Genomic DNA, 21,844 nt, shown 5'->3' with positions numbered 1-21,844 from the left:
GAAACCATCCACAAGCACCTTGTGAAGAAATTAATTCAGCGGCGAGTGCAAACATAAAGGATGCACTGTAAATCAGACGACGGGAAAGAGCGGCGGAACCTCTAAAGCTGGTGCGTCAACGCGATCTAGCGGACAGCGGCGCGGCGTCGCGACGCCGCGAGGTAGGGCGCGCAGGTCGCGGGGGAGCGGGGCCGCGTGAAGAGGAGTTCAGCAGTGGGGAGGGGAAGCGCGGGTCGCGGGGAAGAGAGGGACCGGCCGGCCGGCGGTGACATCGGCGCTGGCTGGACCCATATTCACGGCGTGAACACTGCCAGGCCATAGAATAATAAGCTTTATTATTCTATGGCCAGGCAGCGCTAATGTCTCCGCTAACTGGAGTTGGGGGTCCTTATTCATTCTCTTGGTCCATGACATAACCTTAAACCTTCCGCTCAATGCCGCAAACAGCTGACGTGTCGATGCTGCGCCAAGAAAATGAACCAATCACAAAGTAGCACAGTAATACGTCACTAAAATGAAGAGATCACGTGACTGTTCGTAATATTTTCAAATCGATCTGAAAGTACTGCCTTGGATATAAGTATTTAAAGCATAAGGAGGCCCTAAAATACTTTAATCAGGTAATACGTCCGTGCGAGATTGTTATGCTTAAAAGCAAAACATTTCACGAAAACTTTTACGAATACCAGATGCAGAAAATAATCCAATTTTCCCGGGTGTACCAGAATGGCGTCATTACCCATAAGGCAAAAGGGCATGTAGTATAGTACATGTTACATCGGGGGAGTCGAACGGTTGGAAAGGGCGCATCTGGTACCCAGAAGCGCCCAAAAAGCAAGAAAACCGCTACGGTGTTTTCATAAATTTTTTGGATTTTGCGGTGACACTCCTAACACAAAATTCTCTCATCCCATTCAATTTTCGCCGACTTTTCTTGGATTTGACGTTTTTCCCTGGCTCTTGAAACTCGGAAAATTAACGGGTTTTCCAAAAATGTTTTTTCAGTGAATATTTGACAACATTCAAATGCTCTTACAGCCCTAGTACTGAACGCGGCATTGCGGCCGGCCATCGCACTATGGTCCCAATCCGCTCGGGAGCGCTCAAAAATCGATATTTATGAAATTGGACGACATTTTTTTTTCAAGTCAAAATTGATAAATATAGTATCTACGGGTCATAAACTACACGTAGTATACCTCAAAAAAATTTCTAGTCACTTTGAAAGTGTCACAAACTGTGCAAATTGTCGGATACGTATTTTCTGACCCGTGAAGTGGCTATTTCTAACAAAGCGTTCGGAGCCTCTCCTGAATCATGAAATGTTCTCTCAGAATTCTTGCTTATACCATTTTGTAGAGGACTCTAAAAGGATTGTAACGCACTAATTACAATTTTTCTCCGAGGCATTCTGACACATCCCACACAAGGTAGAAGTTGGATACCTATTTTTCATAGAAAAATGCCGATTTTTCCCACGAACTTTCATTTTAAAAAAAAGTCACCAAAGGTCACCTAATAAGACACCTTTAGGGAGCTTCTACACATCCTTGGGAAGCTACAGTAGAAATATTTCGTGCTTTGGTTTGCTTTTCCTCGAGAAATCGAATTTACTAGGTCTCTAAGTCGGTGGCTGAAATAACGGTATTTGGCAAGTTTAGTCATCGATCAATCTGCAGTCGTCTTAAACTTTTTTGAGGCATGCGACACCTCCAAAAACGTGCTTAAGTAGTCTCTATGAATCCTTAAGAAGGATTTTAAACCAAAAATTGTTGGCTCTTCTTGCTTTTTGGACGAATTTTGAATCTTTTTCGTACCTGCGTGTTTCCTTCAAAATACTGTTTTACAACCCTGGAAAGCCCATCGAAAAATATTCTGAGACATTTGGCACCTCCAGAGACACTTTTAAGTCGTTTCTGCAGATCCTTAGAAAGGCAACCGAACCAAAAATAATTGCTTCCGCCTGGTTTTTCGACCAAATGTGAATTTTTTACGTGACTACGTGTTTGCCCCAGAAAAACTCAATTTTTTGCCCTGAAAAACACCTATAGTTGCAGGCTTAACACGTGCTAAGCACTTTTGCATCTACAGACGCACTTATGTAGCTTCTATGAATCTTTTTGAGGTTGACCGTTTCGAAAAAAATTTGGTTCTTCCTACTTTTTGAGATTTTTTGAAAAGTTTTCCGTTCCGCGGTTTTATCTTTAAAAATGCTCTTTTCAATCCTAGAAAGTACCTATTGATGTAAAATTTCTTACTCCTCGAATATTTATCGATTGTTGATTGAATTTTTCTTAACGTGACAATATTGCACCCCCGCTCTTCAACATTGTTATGTACCCGATTTGCGTTTCCCGTCAAATCAACATAAAGAAAAGTCTTCTCTGAAGCATTATTTCGACATTTTTAAAATACAAATGAATTTTAGATCTATTTCATTTTTTTCAGTTTAGTTTTCCTTAAAAAAAAAAAAAAAAAAAAAAAAAAAAATTGGGGGGGGGGTGTCAAAAGGTTAAAACATCCTTAATTGTGCATGTACTGCACATGTATGTGCAATGAACGCATGGTTTTCATCCAATCTAAGCAAGTATCACAAGCCAATCCTATGGCAGTTTGTAATTTATGTGAAAAAATGACAGTAACTTTTGCAAATGATTTCTTAGGGAAAAGCGGATGTCAAATTCGGATTCAGCGCATCAAAATCATGAGGAAAACATATCTTAAATGTATTCATACTCAAACGGAGAACCGCTATGATTTTTGATCACTGAAAAGTGAATTGGGACCATAGTGCATCGACGCGACCATTATAGATTCGACTGAAGAAAACTATGTGCACAGGTATTCGGAAGGTATTCGTTTCCACGACGCCTCCTTCGTATTTCCCGGTTCTCAGAAGATCCGTTCCCCAGTTCGCCATAAGAAGTGGCGATTCTCGCTGTTTGGCGACGCTGATTTTCCTCCATTTAAATCCATTATCAATAATCGATTCTAACTGAGGAAACCTGCCTCGATATTCATCGATTGTTTAACATGCCTCATTAAAGGGAGGATATGGGCAGGTTTTACGCATGGTGCCAGTGTTTCTGAATTTTCTTATTCCCAGGTATTTCCCTGGTTTTATTTCAATTTTTTTTTTTTTTTTTTTTTGGGGGGGGGGATGGTAAGCTCCTGATGTTAACCCGTGGGTTCTTTTCAATTTTCCTTTACATTATTTCCGAAGTATCTAGATACTCTTTCGGAGTTTAAAGCAAACCAATTGTAAGTAATTTGTTTCCTCATTTTGGGGGTTAATCTTTGGCGTGCCGAGTTGACGCGGGCGACCAAATTAATAAACAACAATGATTCGAAAGCGATAGATTCCTAATGAAGTGTCTATACCTGGTTTTACGTTCTCAGATGAATTTCCGGGGTTTTTTAGACGCTGGACGTTGGTTTCCAGAGAAGGAGGCATGTTGGATTCTGTAAGAAAAACAAATGATCGAAATCTTCAAGAAATTTTATTAAAAATCCCTGAAAAGTCAGTAAATGTTGAAATCCCAGAAAATTGTTCACCACAAACAAGGAAAAAAGAGGTGAACCTAGTAATGATCCGAAAGTGTCCTCAGCGAGTTCCGAAACATTATACTTATAAGAGGAAGACGGTATGACTGGAAGGGAACTGCGAGCTGATTGTAGAAATTGATAGACAAAGCAATAGTCAAAGAAGACGTAAGGAGTATGGAGCGAGCCTATTGGTTGAATTGGGTGGTTCTGATAGTCTAAGGGGGTAAATGATGGACCAACTATAGGATCTCTCGTAGGTTGCCGTTAGTTAGTCCATTATCTACCTCCAATGTCCATTGCACTCACCCGCTTCCACCCATGGGATCCTTCCATATCCCTCTTGTCTTCTTTGTCTACAGCTTTGTCTATCAATTTCAACGATCAGCCCGCTGTTCTTCGGTCGCAAATGATGTCGTTATTTCATCAGGAAAACGGCGGTGCTCATTCTCTCATGCGTACGAAAGGCTCTTCAGTCTTCAGTTTGACCTTAACTTGGACTTTTAGAATACGTCCTGACGCGTGTGATATCCGATGAGTTTTTCCTCTGACGATTCCCTCTTGACCTTCCCCCTACGTTGCGACAACAACAGGGGCATGGCGAAGTATAAGGAAAAATCGACGGAACGACATACAGCGAGGGCTTTTCGGGGAATTGAAGCTTCACGAAATCCGAGGAGACTTTCATCCCCATTTTGACCTTGACCTTGACCTTTGACCTTTTTTTCTAATTCTACTCTGACGGCAGTTAACTTGAGCGATTATAAGGAAAAACAATGAGGAAAAATGGAGAGGTCTCTGATGTGCAAGTGATAGGATATCGTACTATCCGTATAGGAATAGCCAGAAAGGAATAACCATTATGCGTAGGGATCAGGTAGGTGTCTCCTGAAATGAAAATCGGACCATGGATCATTAGACCAGGTCTGAAGTAGAAGAAAACGTCACTTGACGGGCTTATAGGATAAGGCGCACAAGTGCAGTTTTTGAAAAAACTGAGATATTAATGATTTCAAGTGAAACTAATATTGATGCATATTTTGTGAAAAATTCACTCCCCAATTCCAATTTTTAAGCATCTAAAAGTCAGTTTCAACTTTCCTCCCGCTATGAGGATCCATGTAATTTCGAAACTTCAAACGCGTATTTCTCGAATTATCAAAAACTGTCAATTGCAAGCGCCCGCCTCCACTAATAGAATTACATCATTTTGTCATTGTCTTTTTTGTCTATCGCTTCGTCCATCGATTTCAATAATCAGTCCGAAGGATCCTGAACCGCGATGACTACGGCCGATGCATCATGGCGATGCGATTTGGAGAAGGAAATTCCGAGATTCCCTTGGAGATAGCCGGTCGTCGCCGGTCGGTCCAGGTGGGAGGAGAGGGCGGGGCGGGAACCGAAAGGAAGACGGAAACCGGTCGGCGCGCGTGCGCGAGTGGCTCCTGTCAGTTTCAATAAGCCAACATCCCCCAATAGCGATACTTTCTTATTGTGTCGCGCCAAAGTGGGTTAAAGTCATCGGCTCTGAAAAAGGCGATTAACCGCGACGGCGACCACGATATGCGATACCGCCGCCCAGAGATGCCAGATTTCTACCGATTTCATGGGTTCCCTATAAGCTTTTTCAGCAAATCTACCTGATTGAATTTAAATGATTGATGTAGAAAACCCTATATTTATCTAATAAATTAACCAATTATCAAATTATACACATGAAGCTTAAAAAAAAAAAAAACAGTTTTAATCTAATTCTTAGTCTATAGATAATCAGGGTGTCTATAAGTCCGGAATTTACGGAAAGTCCGGAATTTACGGAAAGTCCGGAATTTACGGAAAGTCCGGAAATAGTACTGATGTTCCAAGGGCGGGGTCCTGAAGTACTGAAAAAGTACGGAAATTTTTCAAGAAAGTCCGGAATTGTTTTCATTTTTGACGCAATTTGAGCGGTAAATTCAAATTTTTGTTTGTCGAATTTCGTCAGTTGAGGGTATTGAAAAAGTACTGGATTTTTCTGTTGAGGAGGTACTGAATTTCTTGGGAATGGGCTGGAAAAGTACTGATTTTTGGCCATCTTGTTTTAGTAGACACCCTGGGCACGATTTAAACTTCTGAGCACGGGGGAAAAAAAGATTGTCAATAAAACCTGCAGCAGAAAATGCGCCCGCTGCCGTGCCGTGGTTACAACACTTCGTCACCTTCCCGGCAAAGTATCACAAGCGCCACTTTGCCAACTTTTCAAGAGACACAAAAAACTGAATTGCGACCGTAAAAGACGGATGTTTGGCTTGAAACTTGAAATATAGATCCAGCACACCTCCCTGCTTCGAATTTTAATAAAATTTCTTTAAAAAAACGGGTTTTTCTTTGAAAATTGGCGCTTGTGATATCGGCTTCTCGGGGCACTCTGAGAATCTATTGGCGCTTGTGATACGAAAGCCCATCAAATTTAACGGAGTTTTTTCCATATTTCTTCATTTTTAATCTAAAAAAAAATATTATTTTCGTATGTAAATGCATCTTATTAATTCAAAACTACCCATAACTCAACTTTAATAAAAATAGCGCTTGTGATACTTCGGCCGAAAAGTGACGAATCGCTCCAAGTCATTCCAAAAGTTGTTGATACTAATATCGAAAATCAATCTCAAAGATGAGCGATTATTCCCAACTTGGCGCTTGTGATACTTTTCTCTTACATGGCGCTTGTGATACGAAAGTTCGTCAACTTCAATGGAGTATTTTAAATATTTATTTATATTTAGTCTAAAAAAAATATTATATTCGAAATAACGAGATGTAATTACATGCGAAAATAATTTAGTTTCAAGTCATTCCGAAGACTGCCGTGACAAAAATTGTAAAACAATCAGAAAGGTAGGCGGTTGCCGAACTTGGCGCTTGTGATACTTTTCTCCCAAATGGCGCTTGTGATACGAAAGTACATCAACTTTAATCGACTTTTATTCATATTTCTACATATTTGTTGTAAAAAAAATGATTATTTTCGTATGTAAATGCATCTCGTTATTTCGGAACTATTCATAACTCAATTTCGGTAAAAATGGCGCTTGTGATACTTTGCCGGGAAGGTGACGACTTCTCGGTTTGTTATAGCATCTACCATGGTAGTTGTTATAACCACCAGGTTAGTTGCGTCATCTACCACCAGAAGAAGCAGATTACCGTAAAGCAGGTCGATTTCTATGAGTTAACACTGTGATCAACGTGTTCTGCGTAAAATCTGAACGAGCAAACAGCACACGTCTTCAGCGCTCAGTGATCAACTCAAAATTTTTGTGGCTAATGTTGCCAGGGGATCAGCTGTCAATGGAATTACGGCGTTTGCGTCAGCGGCGCGACGATGTGGCATGGCATGCGGCATTGAAAGCCCGCCGCTCAACTCCGACCCGTAAGGCAAACACACGGGGCACAACCACAAATTTGGCCACTATCGGTCGCATCGCAGCGCAGCGCAACGCAGCGTAATAACCACTACCACTCATACCTCAACCATTTCCGAGTTAGGTTATGACTTACGTGCCCCGAGTTCGGAATTCATCAACACACCGCAAGCCCGACAGCAACGTTGCCGTAACGTCAACAGTGGCGCAGCGCACTTCGCTGGATATCGATTGCTCCGCCCTTTAAACCTATGGAAAAGGATCGATAAACAGGGTGTTTCGAAATAATCGATTCTTTACCATAGTTTCAAATTGGAAAATAGCGATAATCGACCACTCAGGCTTCGTCACTGAACGTTAAGTACTCTGATGACGAGTACGCACTCTTTCTGAATTGGGTGGAGTAGAACTCCAGGATGGCAACCTGTTGCTCGAAACTTATTTTGATTCCGCGGTACGGATGACATTTAAAGCATCGCGGTTGCAACTTTATTGAAGTCTCGGTTCAGAATTTGGCTTACCCGAAGTTTCAAATGTCAGTCCCAAATAAATTAAAATCGAAAAAGTTTTTCGGTGCTCGATTTGCCATTTGTTAGTCTTTGTCTTCGGTTGCGCCAGATCCACACTGGGAAAATAGACACGGGTCCAGACTCTTGAAAACATTGACAAGAAAAAATACTCTTGATTCAATCAGATTTTAAGAAATCAGCTCAAATTAAGAGGCTTGGTTCTTGGTTCAAGCAAAAATCCGATTGAATCAAGAGTATTTTTTCTTGTCGATGGTTTTAAGAGTCTGGACTCTAGATCCAAAGTGTTTTTTTTTCCAGTGGATGAGATAAATACGCTTATACATAGCGTATAGACACTAGTGGTAGTCCCATGCGGTGACTGCTTTTAGATCCTGAAATGGGCGGCGAATGGAGACAGTATTTTATGGAAATCTCGCAAGCAATTAACAACAGGGCCGGAATAAGGGGGTGGCCACATGGGCCGCGGCCCATGGCAGCAAAATTAGGGGGCGGCAAATTTTGCAATTTTTTTAAATGCAGGTACAAAAAAATCGGATTCAGAAAAAAATTGCAAACAAGAAAAAGCGACAAAATCTCTCATTTCCTGAGAGTTCATTAATTTCTAATTTCGTCGTATTTGGATGATACAAAAGATTGCGCACCTTTAATTTGTGGAGTTAAGAGAAAAGTACTAAACACGTAATTTGGCCTGGAGTGGCGCGGCGCAAAGAGAAATGATGACGAGGACTTGAGATGAAAAGGAGAAGCCCTCGACGCGGCGGTCGGCATGTAACACATATTAGCGCCTACGAGGCTGCATGAATACTTCACGCATTGCGTCAAACACAGCACGGCCAACAGCGGTCGGCGCGGCGTGAAACGCACAGTGCCTGCAAGACTACATGAATACTTCACGCATTGCGCCAAACACAGTGTGGTTAGCGCGGCGGAAGTTAAAATTATTAAAGACCACATTTATGTTTGTTCTTTCTAAATTTTTTAGTTCATTTCTTACAAATGAAAGGCCTTGTCCCCACAGAGATAAGTTTACGGAACTGAACTTTCGCGCGAAATTCCGTGAATTTTTGCTAGGAGTGTTGACAGGGCTTACGCAAAAAATGTGCCCAACACGAGTGAACGCGTCTTATGCACACTTCTCCCTCCGGCACGTATACTTGATGGTTTTTATTGATGTTTCAAAATGAATGAGAAGAGGGCAGCAAAATACAGGCGCCGGCCCATGGGCGGCAAGTAGGTAAATCCGGCCATGATTAACAATCAAATTTTTTAAAATCAACATCGTTTTTCGCCCGATAAAAGAAAGCTCTGCAACTTGTTGAGCATTTCAATGGCCTTACGACGACTCACGAAATAATTACCAATAAAAGGACGTAGAAACTTCCTAGCAGCACGCGACCAGTCGGCCGTGTACAGTGGGGGACTTTCGTAAGAACGAAGAATGGAATGGAGGATCCAGTTTAAGAAAGGGGAGGAATTCTGGGAGATTTGTCGAAATTCCTCTAGTAGATGTACATACACTGGAATAAAAGGCTTCAGAGTTTAGACTCTTAAAAAATTCGACAAGCAAAAATACTCTTGAATCAATCGGACTTTTCCTTGCATCAAAAGGGAATACACCTAAATTAAGGGGCTGGGCTCTTGACTCGAGCAAAAATCCGATTGAATTTAGAGTATTTATTCATATCATGTTTTTCAAGAGTCACTTGACTCTGGAGCCAAGAGAATTTTCTTCCAGTGTACGTATTTTAGTGGTGAAAAAGACAACTTTTGCGGAGGATTTTTTTTTTTTTTTTTTTTAAACCCGAAGTGATCATTTTAAGTTAAAAGCTGGGAATGGCTTAGATTTTTTGACACCCCAGCACTGGGAGTTTGCAAGGTTACTTAGTTCAAGTAGGTTTCAGTATTTACAGTACAGATTTTCAGTAGGTATGTACCAAAAATAACGAGTATTATGTTGATAAAACTCTGGTCGCCACCACTGCGGCAGCACGATCGTCCAAGCACGTCACTTCCTCAGCACACCAGCTCTCAAAGTTTTGATAATCGCATTTACGCAGTTTCCGAGGGTTCCACCGTCCAAACTCGCCGGTTCCACCGAAAGTTATTTTTCTCGGTCCGGGACGGAGCCGATATCAAATTATAAGTGCATGGATCTGGTGGAAATGGGCGGCATTTTAATTTTAAGTGGTACACGAGGACAACCCGCAACTCGTAACTGAAAACTAGTCACCGGTGACTTGAACTTGTTTACGTGCAGTTTCCGCCGAACGAAACTTGTTACTCGCCATGAAAGGTCCAACTAATTACTAATTACGTCCGAGTCATCACCATTACCGGCAGTCGCGAGCCCCGCTACACTCATTAGTCGACAGTGTAGTCGCGGATTTCATTCGCGGTTGTAAAAAAAACAGAGCGTCGTCCATTTAGTCCGGCCCGGGTCGGCGTCAACCGGAAATGCAAATAAATAATAACTTCCCTCTTTCGTATCTAATGGACCGATTCTTCGGATTTAATGTCCAGTTCCAGGGGTGCTGAAAGGTCTTGAGGTTCAGCCTTTCTCGCACGGAGAAAAAAACCTCTTGCGTGGGACCCGAAGTTTAGGTCATATGGATCTCTGAAGTTTTCGAATTGAGCATCTGATCACTTTCGGTCTAGCTGTCCAGGTTCGGACCACACATCTGAAACTTCAGTTCTTACATCTGAAGTACTTCAGATGTGAGAACCGAAGTTTTTCGGATGTGAAAACCGAAGTACTTCAGATGTAAGAACTGAAGTTTCAGATGTGTGATCCAAACCTCAACAGCTGAATCTGAAGTGTTCAGATGCTCAATCCGAAAACTTCAGAGATCCATATGACCTAAACTTCGGGTCCAACGCACGAAGTTTTTTTCTTTGTGCGCGATCTGGCAATTTTACCGAAGTTTTGATTTGCCGGATTAATGTCCGGCATTACGGCGAAATGGCGATCTAGTTGGCGATCAAGATATAACAAAATTTCCATCAATAACCTTAGGTCAGGAAATCATAAAATCAGTAAAAATGCTGTTTTTTCATTTATTCCGATCAGTTCGGAATCAGTTTCTTTTTCTAATGGCACAATGTTTTTTGTTTCAGACTTGTCGCGGGCACAGCGAACTTTATCGAGCTCGCTCAAAAACTTCAGTTTCGAATGTATCGGTTCGACCCAAACGGATGATGAGCTGGTCATCACCCGGTCGCTAGCCGAGTTCGGCAAACTCATCGCCCTAATTGAGGATGAACGTGACAGAATGGTGAGTAATACAACTATTTTTTCTCCCTAATTTCGTCGCCCCCCTGACATAAGGGCGTTACTTACACTCAGCAATGAACCCTGTCTTCCATACAATTCAATGCTTTTCCGGGCACATCTTAACGTGTAGTTGTGCCCTTATGTCAGTGAAGCGACGATTTGTCTACTTATTGTTGATCCCTAAGGGTAGAAGGGCAGTAGTTCTTAGAAGCAAAATTCTTGAAAAAACTGATATTATTGAGTTGGGTCGGAAAGTCGGGCTTTGACGAAGATCGCTCTAGTGTCCTAAGGAAAAGCGGTTAAGTCCCCGTTTGCGCAAGGGGGCGGAGGTGCGGAGGATGGTATTATAATCGAGCAGTATCGCACTCCAAACATGTCCGAATACAATTACTCACGAATCTAAAATGTTATACACTGTTGATTGGGTTTTTAAATCATGCAAATATTCTGCCTCTGCCTCTGAGGCTACGCTAGAAAGAGAAAGTTAATTTTTACAATGAAGTTTTTAATTTTTTAAGCGTATCGTTCGTCGCTGAAGAATTTTCCGGAGTAATCTCATTTACTTGATAATCTACGCTGCTATACCGTCGATTAAAACATGCAACTATTCAGCCTTTGAGGCCACGCTAGGAAGTATCTTCTCACAATGAAGGCGTTTTTCATGTGTCGTCGCTCTCCGCTAAAGAATCATCTGAAGAAATCGGATTCATTTACCAATCTTTGCTACTATACGGCTGTTTAAAAGATACAACTATTCAACCTTTGAGACCACGCTAGGAAGTATCTTCTCAAAATGAAGGCGTTTTTTAAACGTCGTCATGCATCATCAAAGAATTTTCTGAAGTAACCGCATTTACTCACTAATCTACGCGACTGCATGTTGTTTAAAAGATGCAACTATTCGGCCTCTGAGGCCACGCTAGGTAGTATCTTCTCAAAATGAAAGCATTTTTTAAGCGCCGTCATTCATCATCAAAGAATTTTCTGAAGTAATCGCATTTACTCACCAATGAACGGTGCTATACTGTTGATTAAAAGTTGCAACTATTCCTAATAGGGAGCAGCGCTGCCCTGACGCATATATGAAGGAGCATTCAGAGGAAGGGCACTCGTCCATCTGCTGCTAAGACAGTGCAACTTTGCCGATGTTCTACTTCAATAAAAGTGCCCTAAATTTTGAACCAAATGCTCAGAAAAATTACCTTACATTTTCGAAAAATCTTCGAGAGCGTAGCAAAAAACACATCAAACGCTGCACAATCTCAGCAACGTTAAATGCACATGTGCGGATGCGCCCCTTTCCTCCTTACCAGTGGCGTGGCGTGAATTGCGATATATCGATTATTATGCCATTTAAACCTATGCAGAGGGATCGATAAATAGGGTGTTAGCAACGAACATCTTAATAATCGATTCTTTACCACAGGTCTAAATGGCAAAACAATCGATTTATCGCAATTCACGCCACGCCACTGCCTTACATGCTGAAAACGCCAATGCATTTTACAAATGGGAGAGCTCACGATCACTGTTACCAACTGCTCGGATGAGCCGAACGCGGAGCTGAGTCACCGCCACCACAATACCGTGTACAATAGAGACGTAAGTACGTTCTAGGATGAGCCTCGAAACACGTTGACCGTGTGCTAACCGTGGTTCACCACTTAAATGCACTTACTCCTCTTTCTCGCAACACCGCAGCGCTGACCACTCGATTGACCATCGCCGATGCCAGATTTGCCGGACCGTCGAATCCGTCCCGGTATGGACAAGGAGTTGCAATCGTCAGTGGCACACTCATCGGTGGCGAGGCGTGAATGATCGATTATCGATATTTTCCCGTTTGAAGCTACGACAAAGAATCGATTATTTAGGTCGATCCTTTTCGATAGGTTTCAATGGCAGAGCAATCGATATATCGCAAAGCACGCCACGCCACGCCACTGACACTCATCTAGCAGAGCGTACTACGCCAAGTCGGAGTGCGGTTGACTTTGACGCTCGATCAGTGGCGTGGCGTGCTTTGCGATGTATCGATTGATCTGTCATTTAAACCTGTAGAAAAAGATCGATTAACAGGGCGGTCGCAGCGAACACCTCATTAATCGATTTCTTGCCACGGATTCAAATGGGGAAATTTCGATAATCGATCGTTCACGCGCCGCCACTGGCTCGAATCCGGTCGACGGCCGGCTCTTCTCGCTCGTCACACTTGATCCAATCAGCTGATCGGCGCGGCGGCTGCTGTCAGCCTTCACTTGATTCCTGCACAAACAGTCGCAGTCGCTCGTGGATCAGCCGACATGAGAGAACCAGACCGAGGCGCAAGGCACCTGACTGATTGCTCGTGTAAAATATGACCCCGCGGCAAAATAATTCTAGGGTTCGGATGAAGTAGTACATGAACAGTTTTACAAATAATCATTATATCGCGACTGCATCCATGCGAAGAGTAAACGAGAGTATTCAGGGTGTCTAAAAGTCCGGAAATAGTACTGATTTTTTAAGGGCGGTCCGGAAGGACTGAAAAAGTGCGGAAATTCAGCAAAAAGGTCCCGAATTTTTTTAAATTTTTTGTCATTATTGTCGCAATATCAAATTTTTGAAATTTTTCTAATTTCGTCAAATGGAGGCACTGAAAAACTACGGAATTTTTCTGTTGGAGGAGGCACTGAATTTGTTCAGAATGCACGGAAAAAGTACTTTAAAAGTACTTATTTTTGACCAGCCTGTTTTAGTAGACACCCTGGTATTGCAATGGTCAGAAGAATGGAGAGCTTGTAGAAGTCTGAAATTTGGTGAACTTCATAATTACGATGAAACAACTGAGGAAACTGAGCACGAGCAGATCCTTGTTTTTAAATTGAAAAATTATCAGAGGCTATGTAACAAAATGATCTTATTTGCCAAAAAAACATGTATTGAAAAAAAATCCGGCCTTGGAAGCCACACTGACGGGCTATATAGACACATTGTCCGCGTTCCGGGCTCAGAGGCCAAAAGTTCCGGGCGTAGCACCCGGAGCAATCAAACACTGAAAAAAAAAAACACATTGTATCTAGAGTCCAGACTCTTGAAAACATTGACAAGAAAAAATACTCTTGATTCGATCGGATTTTTGCTTGAATCAAAACGAAATCCGCTTAGATTAAGAGGCTTGGTTCTTGATTAAAGCTAGATTCTGATTGAATCAAGAGTACTTTTTCTTGTCGATGTTTTTAAGAGTCTGGACTCTAGATCCAAAGTGTTTTTTTTTTTTCTCCCAGTGAAGCTGCGGCTCCAGCACTCGGAAGTTTCGGTCTATGCGCCCGGAACGGACGGTATATACCATACAGCCCGTAACTTTTTTTTTTGAGTGTGATTGAATGTGAAATACTGCCAGATGACGTCACAAGACTACAAATGCTGATGTTCTGGAATGATGTTTCAAAAATTGTGCGCTTCTTAGAGTGTTGCGCCCCTAGGCTATAGCCTGCAAGTCACCAATGGCAAATCCGGCCTCGATCAAAGTACACTGAAAAAAAACTCCGGCCGTGGGAGCCGCAATTACGGGCTAAATAGACATACCGTCCGTTCCGGGCTCAAAGGCCGAAAATTCCGGCTGCTGGAGGCGTAGCTTCGGCCTCTGAACCCGGAGCAATCGAAGCTACGCCTCCAGCAGCCGGAATTTCCGGCCTTTGAGCCCGGAACGGACGGTATGTCTATATAGCCCGTAATTGCGGCTCCCACGGCCGGAGTTGTTTTTTCAGTGTAGTGATTGTGGCGTGTTGTTCCGTACACGCACTAACGTCGACCTGTCATTTTTATAATCAGTGTGAGAAGACACAGCAGCCCTCGTCACCACCAAGTGTGTTCAAACAATATTTTCGATTGAAATCTTTTCTCTCTGATGCTTTGCTGTTTTTGTACCTCTTGTGCCTTCTCGTAAAATCACCAAACGCACTTTCAGCCCCCTGGCCCGGGCCAAAGTTGCCAGGTTGTGCCACTAAAGTGAGATATTTAACATGGGTTTAAATGGGCGGTAGTGCTGATTTTTCAGAGCAATCTGGCAACAATGGCATCCCCTCGCGTGTAACCGTTTAAATAATAAGCGATTCCGTCGGATTCCGTTCTTATCCCCTAGACACATGCGTCGGGGTAGATTTATTTGAATGGCACAAAGGGGAGACGAACCGACGGGAAGGTAATAATTGTGCGTGTGTAAGTCGGAGGCAGCATCCATCGTTAAACCCCTTTGACAGTCTCAGAATGAATATTATAATCCGTGTTTTCTTTCGCTTTTTTTAATTGCGAGACGCCGAGTACTAATCGCTTGAGTCGACCGATTCAGAACTCGGGATTTGATTCGAAACCGCCGTGTCGCTTTAATCCGGGATGAACCCGTGGATGAGGGGGGGGGGGGGTGTTGAAGGGCCCTATGAAAGAGTTGAGCTGTAGCAAGCTGTATCTACAGCTGTGCAAACCTATGTTCGCTCGCATACTGCAGAAATTCGCAACAACCACGTCAAGCATGCTGAACGATTCCGGTTTTTCTCTTTCACCGAGACCGGTAATTGAGCCTGTGATATGTCCATTGGGTTGACGTGTGGAGCAGGTTTTTTTTTATGTTGAGTGTTTAAAATACGTTGTATTATGGAGTATTTCTTGCTGGCAATTTTTTTAAGTTTTTCCTTTTCTTTTCCTTTTGTTCGACTATGTTTTTGAAGGGGAAGGGATACCCTTAGTCAGATGCTGATAGCAAAATATGAATGAAGGGGCTTGAAGGACGAGGCGCATTGTGTGTAGTTTTTGGAAAAAATTGAGATATTAATGGTTTTAAGTAAAACTAAACCTAATACATATTTTGCGGAAAATTCGCTTCCACATTCCAATTTTTGAGCATCAAAAAGTCAGTTTGAACTTTCCTCCCGTCGCAAGGATCCATGTAATTTATTTCGAAACTTCAAACACGTATTTATCGAAATAACAAAAACTGCACTAATGCGCCTTGTCCTCCAAGCCCCTCAAATCTTTTGTTTAAAACCACAATTTTAGAATATTTGTCAAGGACACCCATTGGGCGTCACGGTGTCACGTATTTTAATATACTACCTTCGAGTATTGCGAAAACATGTTTAACTTAAGGATCCTCCGAGATTTTGGTGACGTTACTATTGAGTTAAGTTAAGTTACTTACACTTTTAGGTTATAGGGTGGGTTCAGTTTTCCGTGGTGTAACTCGGAAAAGCATACATTCAAACGCCTACTGTCGACTTTCCTATCCGGATAGAATATTTGAACTTGAATCATCCCTTCATTTTAGTATTTTAAAGTTCAGTCCGCAGAGTGTGTACACTGGAAAAAAAAACATATTGGATCTAGAGTCCAGACTATTAAAAACATCGACAATAAAAAATACTCTTGATTTAATCATATTTAAGCTTAAGTTAAGAACCAAATCTCTTAATTTGAGCGGATTTCCTTTTGATGTAAGCTTAAATCTGATTGAATCAAGAGTATTTTTTCATGTCAATGTTTTCAAGAGTCGGAATTCTAGATCTAATGTGTTTTTTTTTTCCAGTGTACCTAGTATGTTTTCAGGATTGCATCCTTATGAGATATCAAACAACGCTCCCGAAAACATTTACACCAGTCTTTTTAGTCACTTTCTTTTGCATGCCATTTTATAAAAATAAAAAATGATACGTGTGTTTGATTCCTTCGTTGCCCTTGGTTTTCTCTCCCCGTAAAAAAAAAATACGCTGGGGTACTCATTAATTCTGCAGAGAGTAAATTTTTCTGCCCAGTTCATCTCGCCATTACTCTCTTTGAAGCTACTTTTACTTTATTTACCTCAAGGTCACGTCCCGCTCTCGCGAGATGCACTTTTTCCATCGTTAGGAGATTTTTCTCGTGGTTTTCCTTGGCATTTTTTCTTTTATGATTAACGCTGGACCAGCGCAACTGAAGAGGCCAAAGTGTGGGTGCACACTGCACAATCGCTGGGTTGTCAGATCTATCGCGACGGGTTAGCCTTTAATTGAGATTATAACTTCTCGGCGTGTTATTGTCGGTGTGTTTTTCTAATACGTTTCCCCTCATGTTTATTATTTTTAAGGAGTTGTGCGCCAGATTATCTGCACTGGAAAAAAAACACTTTGGATCTAGAGTCCAGACTCTTAAAAACATCGACAAGAAAAAATACTCTTGATTTAATCGGATTTTTGCTTATATCAAGAACCAAGCGAGCGGATTTCCTTTTGATTTAAGCAAAAATCTGATTGAATCAAGAGTCCTTTTTCTTGTCAATGTTTTCAAGAGTCTAGACTGTAGATCCAATGTGTTTTTTTTTCGGTGTGTGTGATGACATGAAATTTTAATACATACAAAATATTACCCTTTGATGAAAATGATTTTATGTTAAGAATTAGCAACATGGTTGCTCGTAAGAGACCATGAGGAATCTTAACAATTGATGAGTAGGAAAGTGTCCCAGCGGTTATCGATAATAGTTTCCAGATAGTGCCATAAACAGCTCGCCTCCAAACGGGGACACTCAGAAACGGTTGCCTATGGAACATATCATAGAAAAATAAAAAGTCCTCCACGCATAAATATACACTGGATTGATTGGCAAAGCTGTAGCTTCAAGCCTTCAGCTGCATAAAAATTGAAATTTCTACGTTGAACTTTAGTTTAAAACTCGCGACAATTTGAATTAGAATCTTACGTATGAAGATATTTATTAATAATTGGTCGAACTTTTCACTGGTAGAACCCATACGTACTCTTACTTTTTCATGCGATGTAGTTTACGCGTTTGACCATTTCGCCTTCAATTTCCGAGGTAGGCCAGAAAGCATCCTTCGTGCAGCAATAGTTATCTAGTTGAGAATTTTTGTTTCATTAAGCTGCTTATGAAACAGGCGCCCATGAAAAAAGGGTCAAATCAGGGTATTGTCGGGTTTTTCTTGAAGTAATATATTTCTTTGAATTTTCTCCCTTTGGATGTGGCAACCCCAGCCTGAAGTGGTGTCGTTATTCGATGATCACGAGTAGCGGCGATCGCGAGGATAGAGCACGCGGCGCCCTCTGCTGGATGCCGCGCAAAAACGCCCCCGCAGCTCAAAATTACGTTTCGCCTATCCACCGGCGTAAAAAGCGTAACTCCCACTTTACCTGCGCCCTCGGAATCATGGAGTTGAATGATGTTTAAAAATTATGGTTAAGTTTTTTTTGTTAGTGAGGGGGCGAGTCGCGCTCGAGTTTCGTCGTCACGAAGCACCGAAATGCAGTTATCACACGCCTTCGAGTCCTCTTCATCGTTTTCTTTTTGGTTTTCGGTTCTCTCTCAATTCAAAGAGACCTCTACATCTTGATGGGCGTTACCGTAAGGATTTTTCGATCAGGTGGTAATCGGCTCAATGGCCACAAAGAAAAACCACGTACCCACATTTCAGTGATTCAAAGTTTCCGCTCTTATTTTATTTTTTCAAACAGACACAAGCCAGCCTACAGTCTAAAATTAATACAGAATATTTTCCAAACAGAGAAGATGAAGTAGGGAAGTTTTTTAAGAAATTGCGTTGACTAGTTTTCCAAAGAAAAACTGAAGTACGGGTTTCAGGGCATTCCGTTAACGATTTTTTGTCCGCACACCTGTTTTGTCCAGTAGTTTACGTCCACGCGTGAAATAAGCAACAGTGACTTGGTCCAAGTGTCATATTTTAGTCCGTACGTAAAATTATATCGACAATAATGAAATGAGAAAATTGAGAAAGACGTAAGAGTTGTTGTGGTAACTCACTTTTTAAATGAAATGTTATTTCCTTCTTTTGATCAATCGTTTTAAATTGTCATGGGTGAATATTTGGTTTTATTTCCATCCTTAAAATTTTCGATGAAAAATAAATCTTATAAATACTTTTTTTTAATGAAAATATTACTTTATTTTAAAAACAATTACATTTTTAAAACGTGGCAAATATTTGTAAAACCTTTTCCAAGCGATGGCATCGATATTGAAGTCAATGAGCATTAGTTGTGTCGAAAGAAACTATGCACAAATGAATAAAAGAGGGAAAAAACCGAGAAGCACGCAATCTTCGGTTTTAGCCCATTTGTACATTGATCTTTCAGAGTCGAATACGTCCTATTTTGAGCGTTTGGTTGCGCTCACACCACGTTGCAGCGCAGTATAAGCACAAATTATAAAAGAAAAAATTAATGTGCTTTGAAAATCATTAAATACGACAAGGAAACACCTTAATATTTACAAAACACACATTAAGTTTTCCTTTCATTTCTATATTTTTTTTTATCAATTTAAATTAAAGTAATATATGTAAAGTGTGCAAACATATAAAAATCATGAGTTGAAAAACGCTGACTCCGCGAGTTTAAATAATAGGCCCTAGCATAAAGCGGAGTGATGCGACGTGCTGCCAGCACGAAACGCGCACTGGCGCCTACAAACCTAAGCAGATACTTCACGCATTGCGCAATCTGAGGTATTGCTTGAGGTATCCCTTAGGTTTGTAGGCGCCAATGCGCGTTCCGTGCTGGCTGGCTGGCCGCGCCGCAACGTGCCACGGCGCTTCACTATTTCACAACAGAGGTGTTGTACAGTATTATACGGAATTGAAGGCACTCCAACATACCTCGAGTTAGGAAAGATGCCATCAATAATGATACGTTGGGGTGCCTTCGATCTCACTTGATACTGTGCAACACCTCCGTGGCGAAATAGTAGCTCGAAGCGCTGCGGCAAACCAGTGCCGAAGCGAAGTTATCATGCACAGGAAAAATATGAGATCCTTTAGCTGAGGCAAATCAAAAGGTTTTCCAGTTCAGGTATAAAAATATTGGATTTTCTTGAAAGATAATTAAGTTCTGTTGCACCAAAGAGGTGTAGAGAGTTTTAGTGAATTTTCTCTTATGGAAATGACGTTCCGTCATTTTTACCAAAAGTCTAATTATATATTTTTCTCCGTTGGAGCAAACAAGCAAACAAGAAAAACAAACAAACCCTCATTCTTCCAAGACATTAAACATTTTCATCCAAAAACGTCGTAAGCAATTGTCGTTTGTATTCACATGTGGACCAATTAACTTTGGGTCTCGAGTGGTAAGTGGACCAAAACTCCCCTTCCGAAAAAACGCGTGGGCGTAAACTTCTGGAAAAAACAGGTGCGCGGACAAAAAATCGTTGATTAAATGTCCTATAACCGAAGTACGCCAGGAAATCTGCACACTTCGGTCATCTATGTGTATTGACAACGTGATAAGTTATCAAATTCAGCGTAGACGTCGAACAGTGAAGAAATTCTGTTCTTAATAGGAAATTGTAACGATCCGTGAAAAGTTAGAGACATTTTAAGGAAATTCGATCTCCTATGTAGACTCAACTGTTGTTCGTCCCAGTGAAATACTTTGGTAAATTACACATTTCTTTCAGGGTTTTCATTTTTATAGTTAATCAAATTCTTGTCGAAGAATTTTTTTTTTCCTTTTTTTTTTAAAGAAACCTCATTTTTATTCTCTTTGAGATACACATAAAGTTGGCATCGCGTTTATCTGCAAACAAACCTAATTAATTCATTATGGGTATTTTCAATGAAATATTCACTAGAAATACAACGATTAACACCAAACATGAAGCAGGCATTGGGCTCTGCAGGCTGAACAATTTTCCTCAATGAATATTGCAACAAGGTGGACGCGTCTAGCTGAAATGTCAAAGAAAACTCGCAGCAGAAAATGTCAGGGAATGTCAAGCGGTGTGCTGCTGCTCTGCGGGAAAGTTTGACCAGATATAGTAACACGCTACGAAGGTAAAGGTAGAAGAAGTCATACTGAAATTTAAGTTCTATTGGGGCAGAGAATCATTTTGTCACTGCGCGCAGCCATGCAATGATACCTTCCTCCCCGAAGTCAACGCAACCTAGCCAATTATCAGGTGTTCTTATCCCGCGGTACCAATTCTTGTCTCGCTATACATGACATGGCAAATTTTCCGGGTCCGTGGGTTGTATGTCAATGGTTAGGAACGCTGCACCTTCAGCTAACCACGCCAAATTTTTCAGGAGGGCAAAAAACTGAAGCATCATGGGTCGATTTGGTTTCTTGTAAAATACCACTCAGCATATTCAAGATCTAATGAGAATTTTGATCGATCTGGTTATTTCTCAGCTTTTAAATTTATCAAAAATTTATAAAATCCAAGTAACGATCTTTTTCAACCGCCCTATCAACTGCTACCCAGCTTTGCCTCTTCAATCGGTGAACATCATAATCTCAACCTGGTGGGTTGCTGCTTGAAATCAGTAGACAGAGCTATAGACAAAGAAGGCAAAAGGAATATGGAGGGATCCTATTTGTGGAAGCGGATGGTTGCGATAGACGAAGGAGTTAGGTAATAGACTAACTAACGGCACCTCACGAGAGACCGAGACCCTACAGTTAGTCCATCATTTTCTTCCCTAGTCTGATGATTGAAATGAATGGTTCCAGGGTTCCTGTAGACTAGATACATAGATAGAATTTATTTGAAGCATCAATAAATTCTATCTATCTATCTAGTCCACAGGAACCCTGGAACCATTCATTTCAATCAATTGGATCCCTCCATACTCCCTAATCTTCTATGTCTATAGCTTTGTCTATCAGTTTCAACAATCAGCTCACTTTGTAAACCTATAAAACCCCTTTTCAACGCGGGACGGCGTCACCTCAAAGCCTATAAGGAGGAAATTTTTGAGCCATCTTCACTTTCTGACTATTTCCTCCTCTTCTTACTTTTTTCAACTTGAGGAAATGCGCCGAGAGAGATACACCTGTAATTCAGAGGGGAACTTTTGGATTGCGTAGTGCTGCCCAAGCTCCCCCTCAGCCCGAGGATCGTCCCCATTTATATCCATTTCCTCTGCACCCCGATTACGCTGCCGCCTCTCCATCATAGTCAAACCGGTAGGAAAGGCCGCGACACTTTTGAGCGGTCAGAGGTGAGTCTCTTTCGGGGGGAAACGTGACAGCTAAGCTCCAAGTTCCTTGTCGAATCAGACACGTCGCTCGTCCCTGCAAACCGAGTTATCTTATTTTTCTCCGCCCGCGTCTTC

General features: G+C 41.5%; 1 protein-coding gene across 4 annotated transcripts in view; it reads left to right on the top strand.

Annotated features, from left to right (window-relative positions):
• Graf (GTPase regulator associated with FAK) overlaps positions 1–21,844 on the top strand; it is a 150,525-nt gene that overhangs the window by 39,902 nt on the left and 88,779 nt on the right. For all 4 annotated transcript variants that reach the window (XM_072302834.1, XM_072302833.1, XM_072302836.1 and 1 more), the window contains exon 2: positions 10,592–10,749. In XM_072302834.1, coding sequence (XP_072158935.1) covers positions 10,592–10,749 — 158 coding nt within the window. The remainder of the gene's footprint in view (positions 1–10,591; positions 10,750–21,844) is intronic.

The sequence above is a fragment of the Bemisia tabaci genome, chromosome 7 (genome assembly GCF_918797505.1).
Source record: "Bemisia tabaci chromosome 7, PGI_BMITA_v3".
Taxonomy (NCBI): domain Eukaryota; kingdom Metazoa; phylum Arthropoda; class Insecta; order Hemiptera; family Aleyrodidae; genus Bemisia; species Bemisia tabaci.
This window is presented reverse-complemented; position numbering and strand designations above follow the sequence as displayed.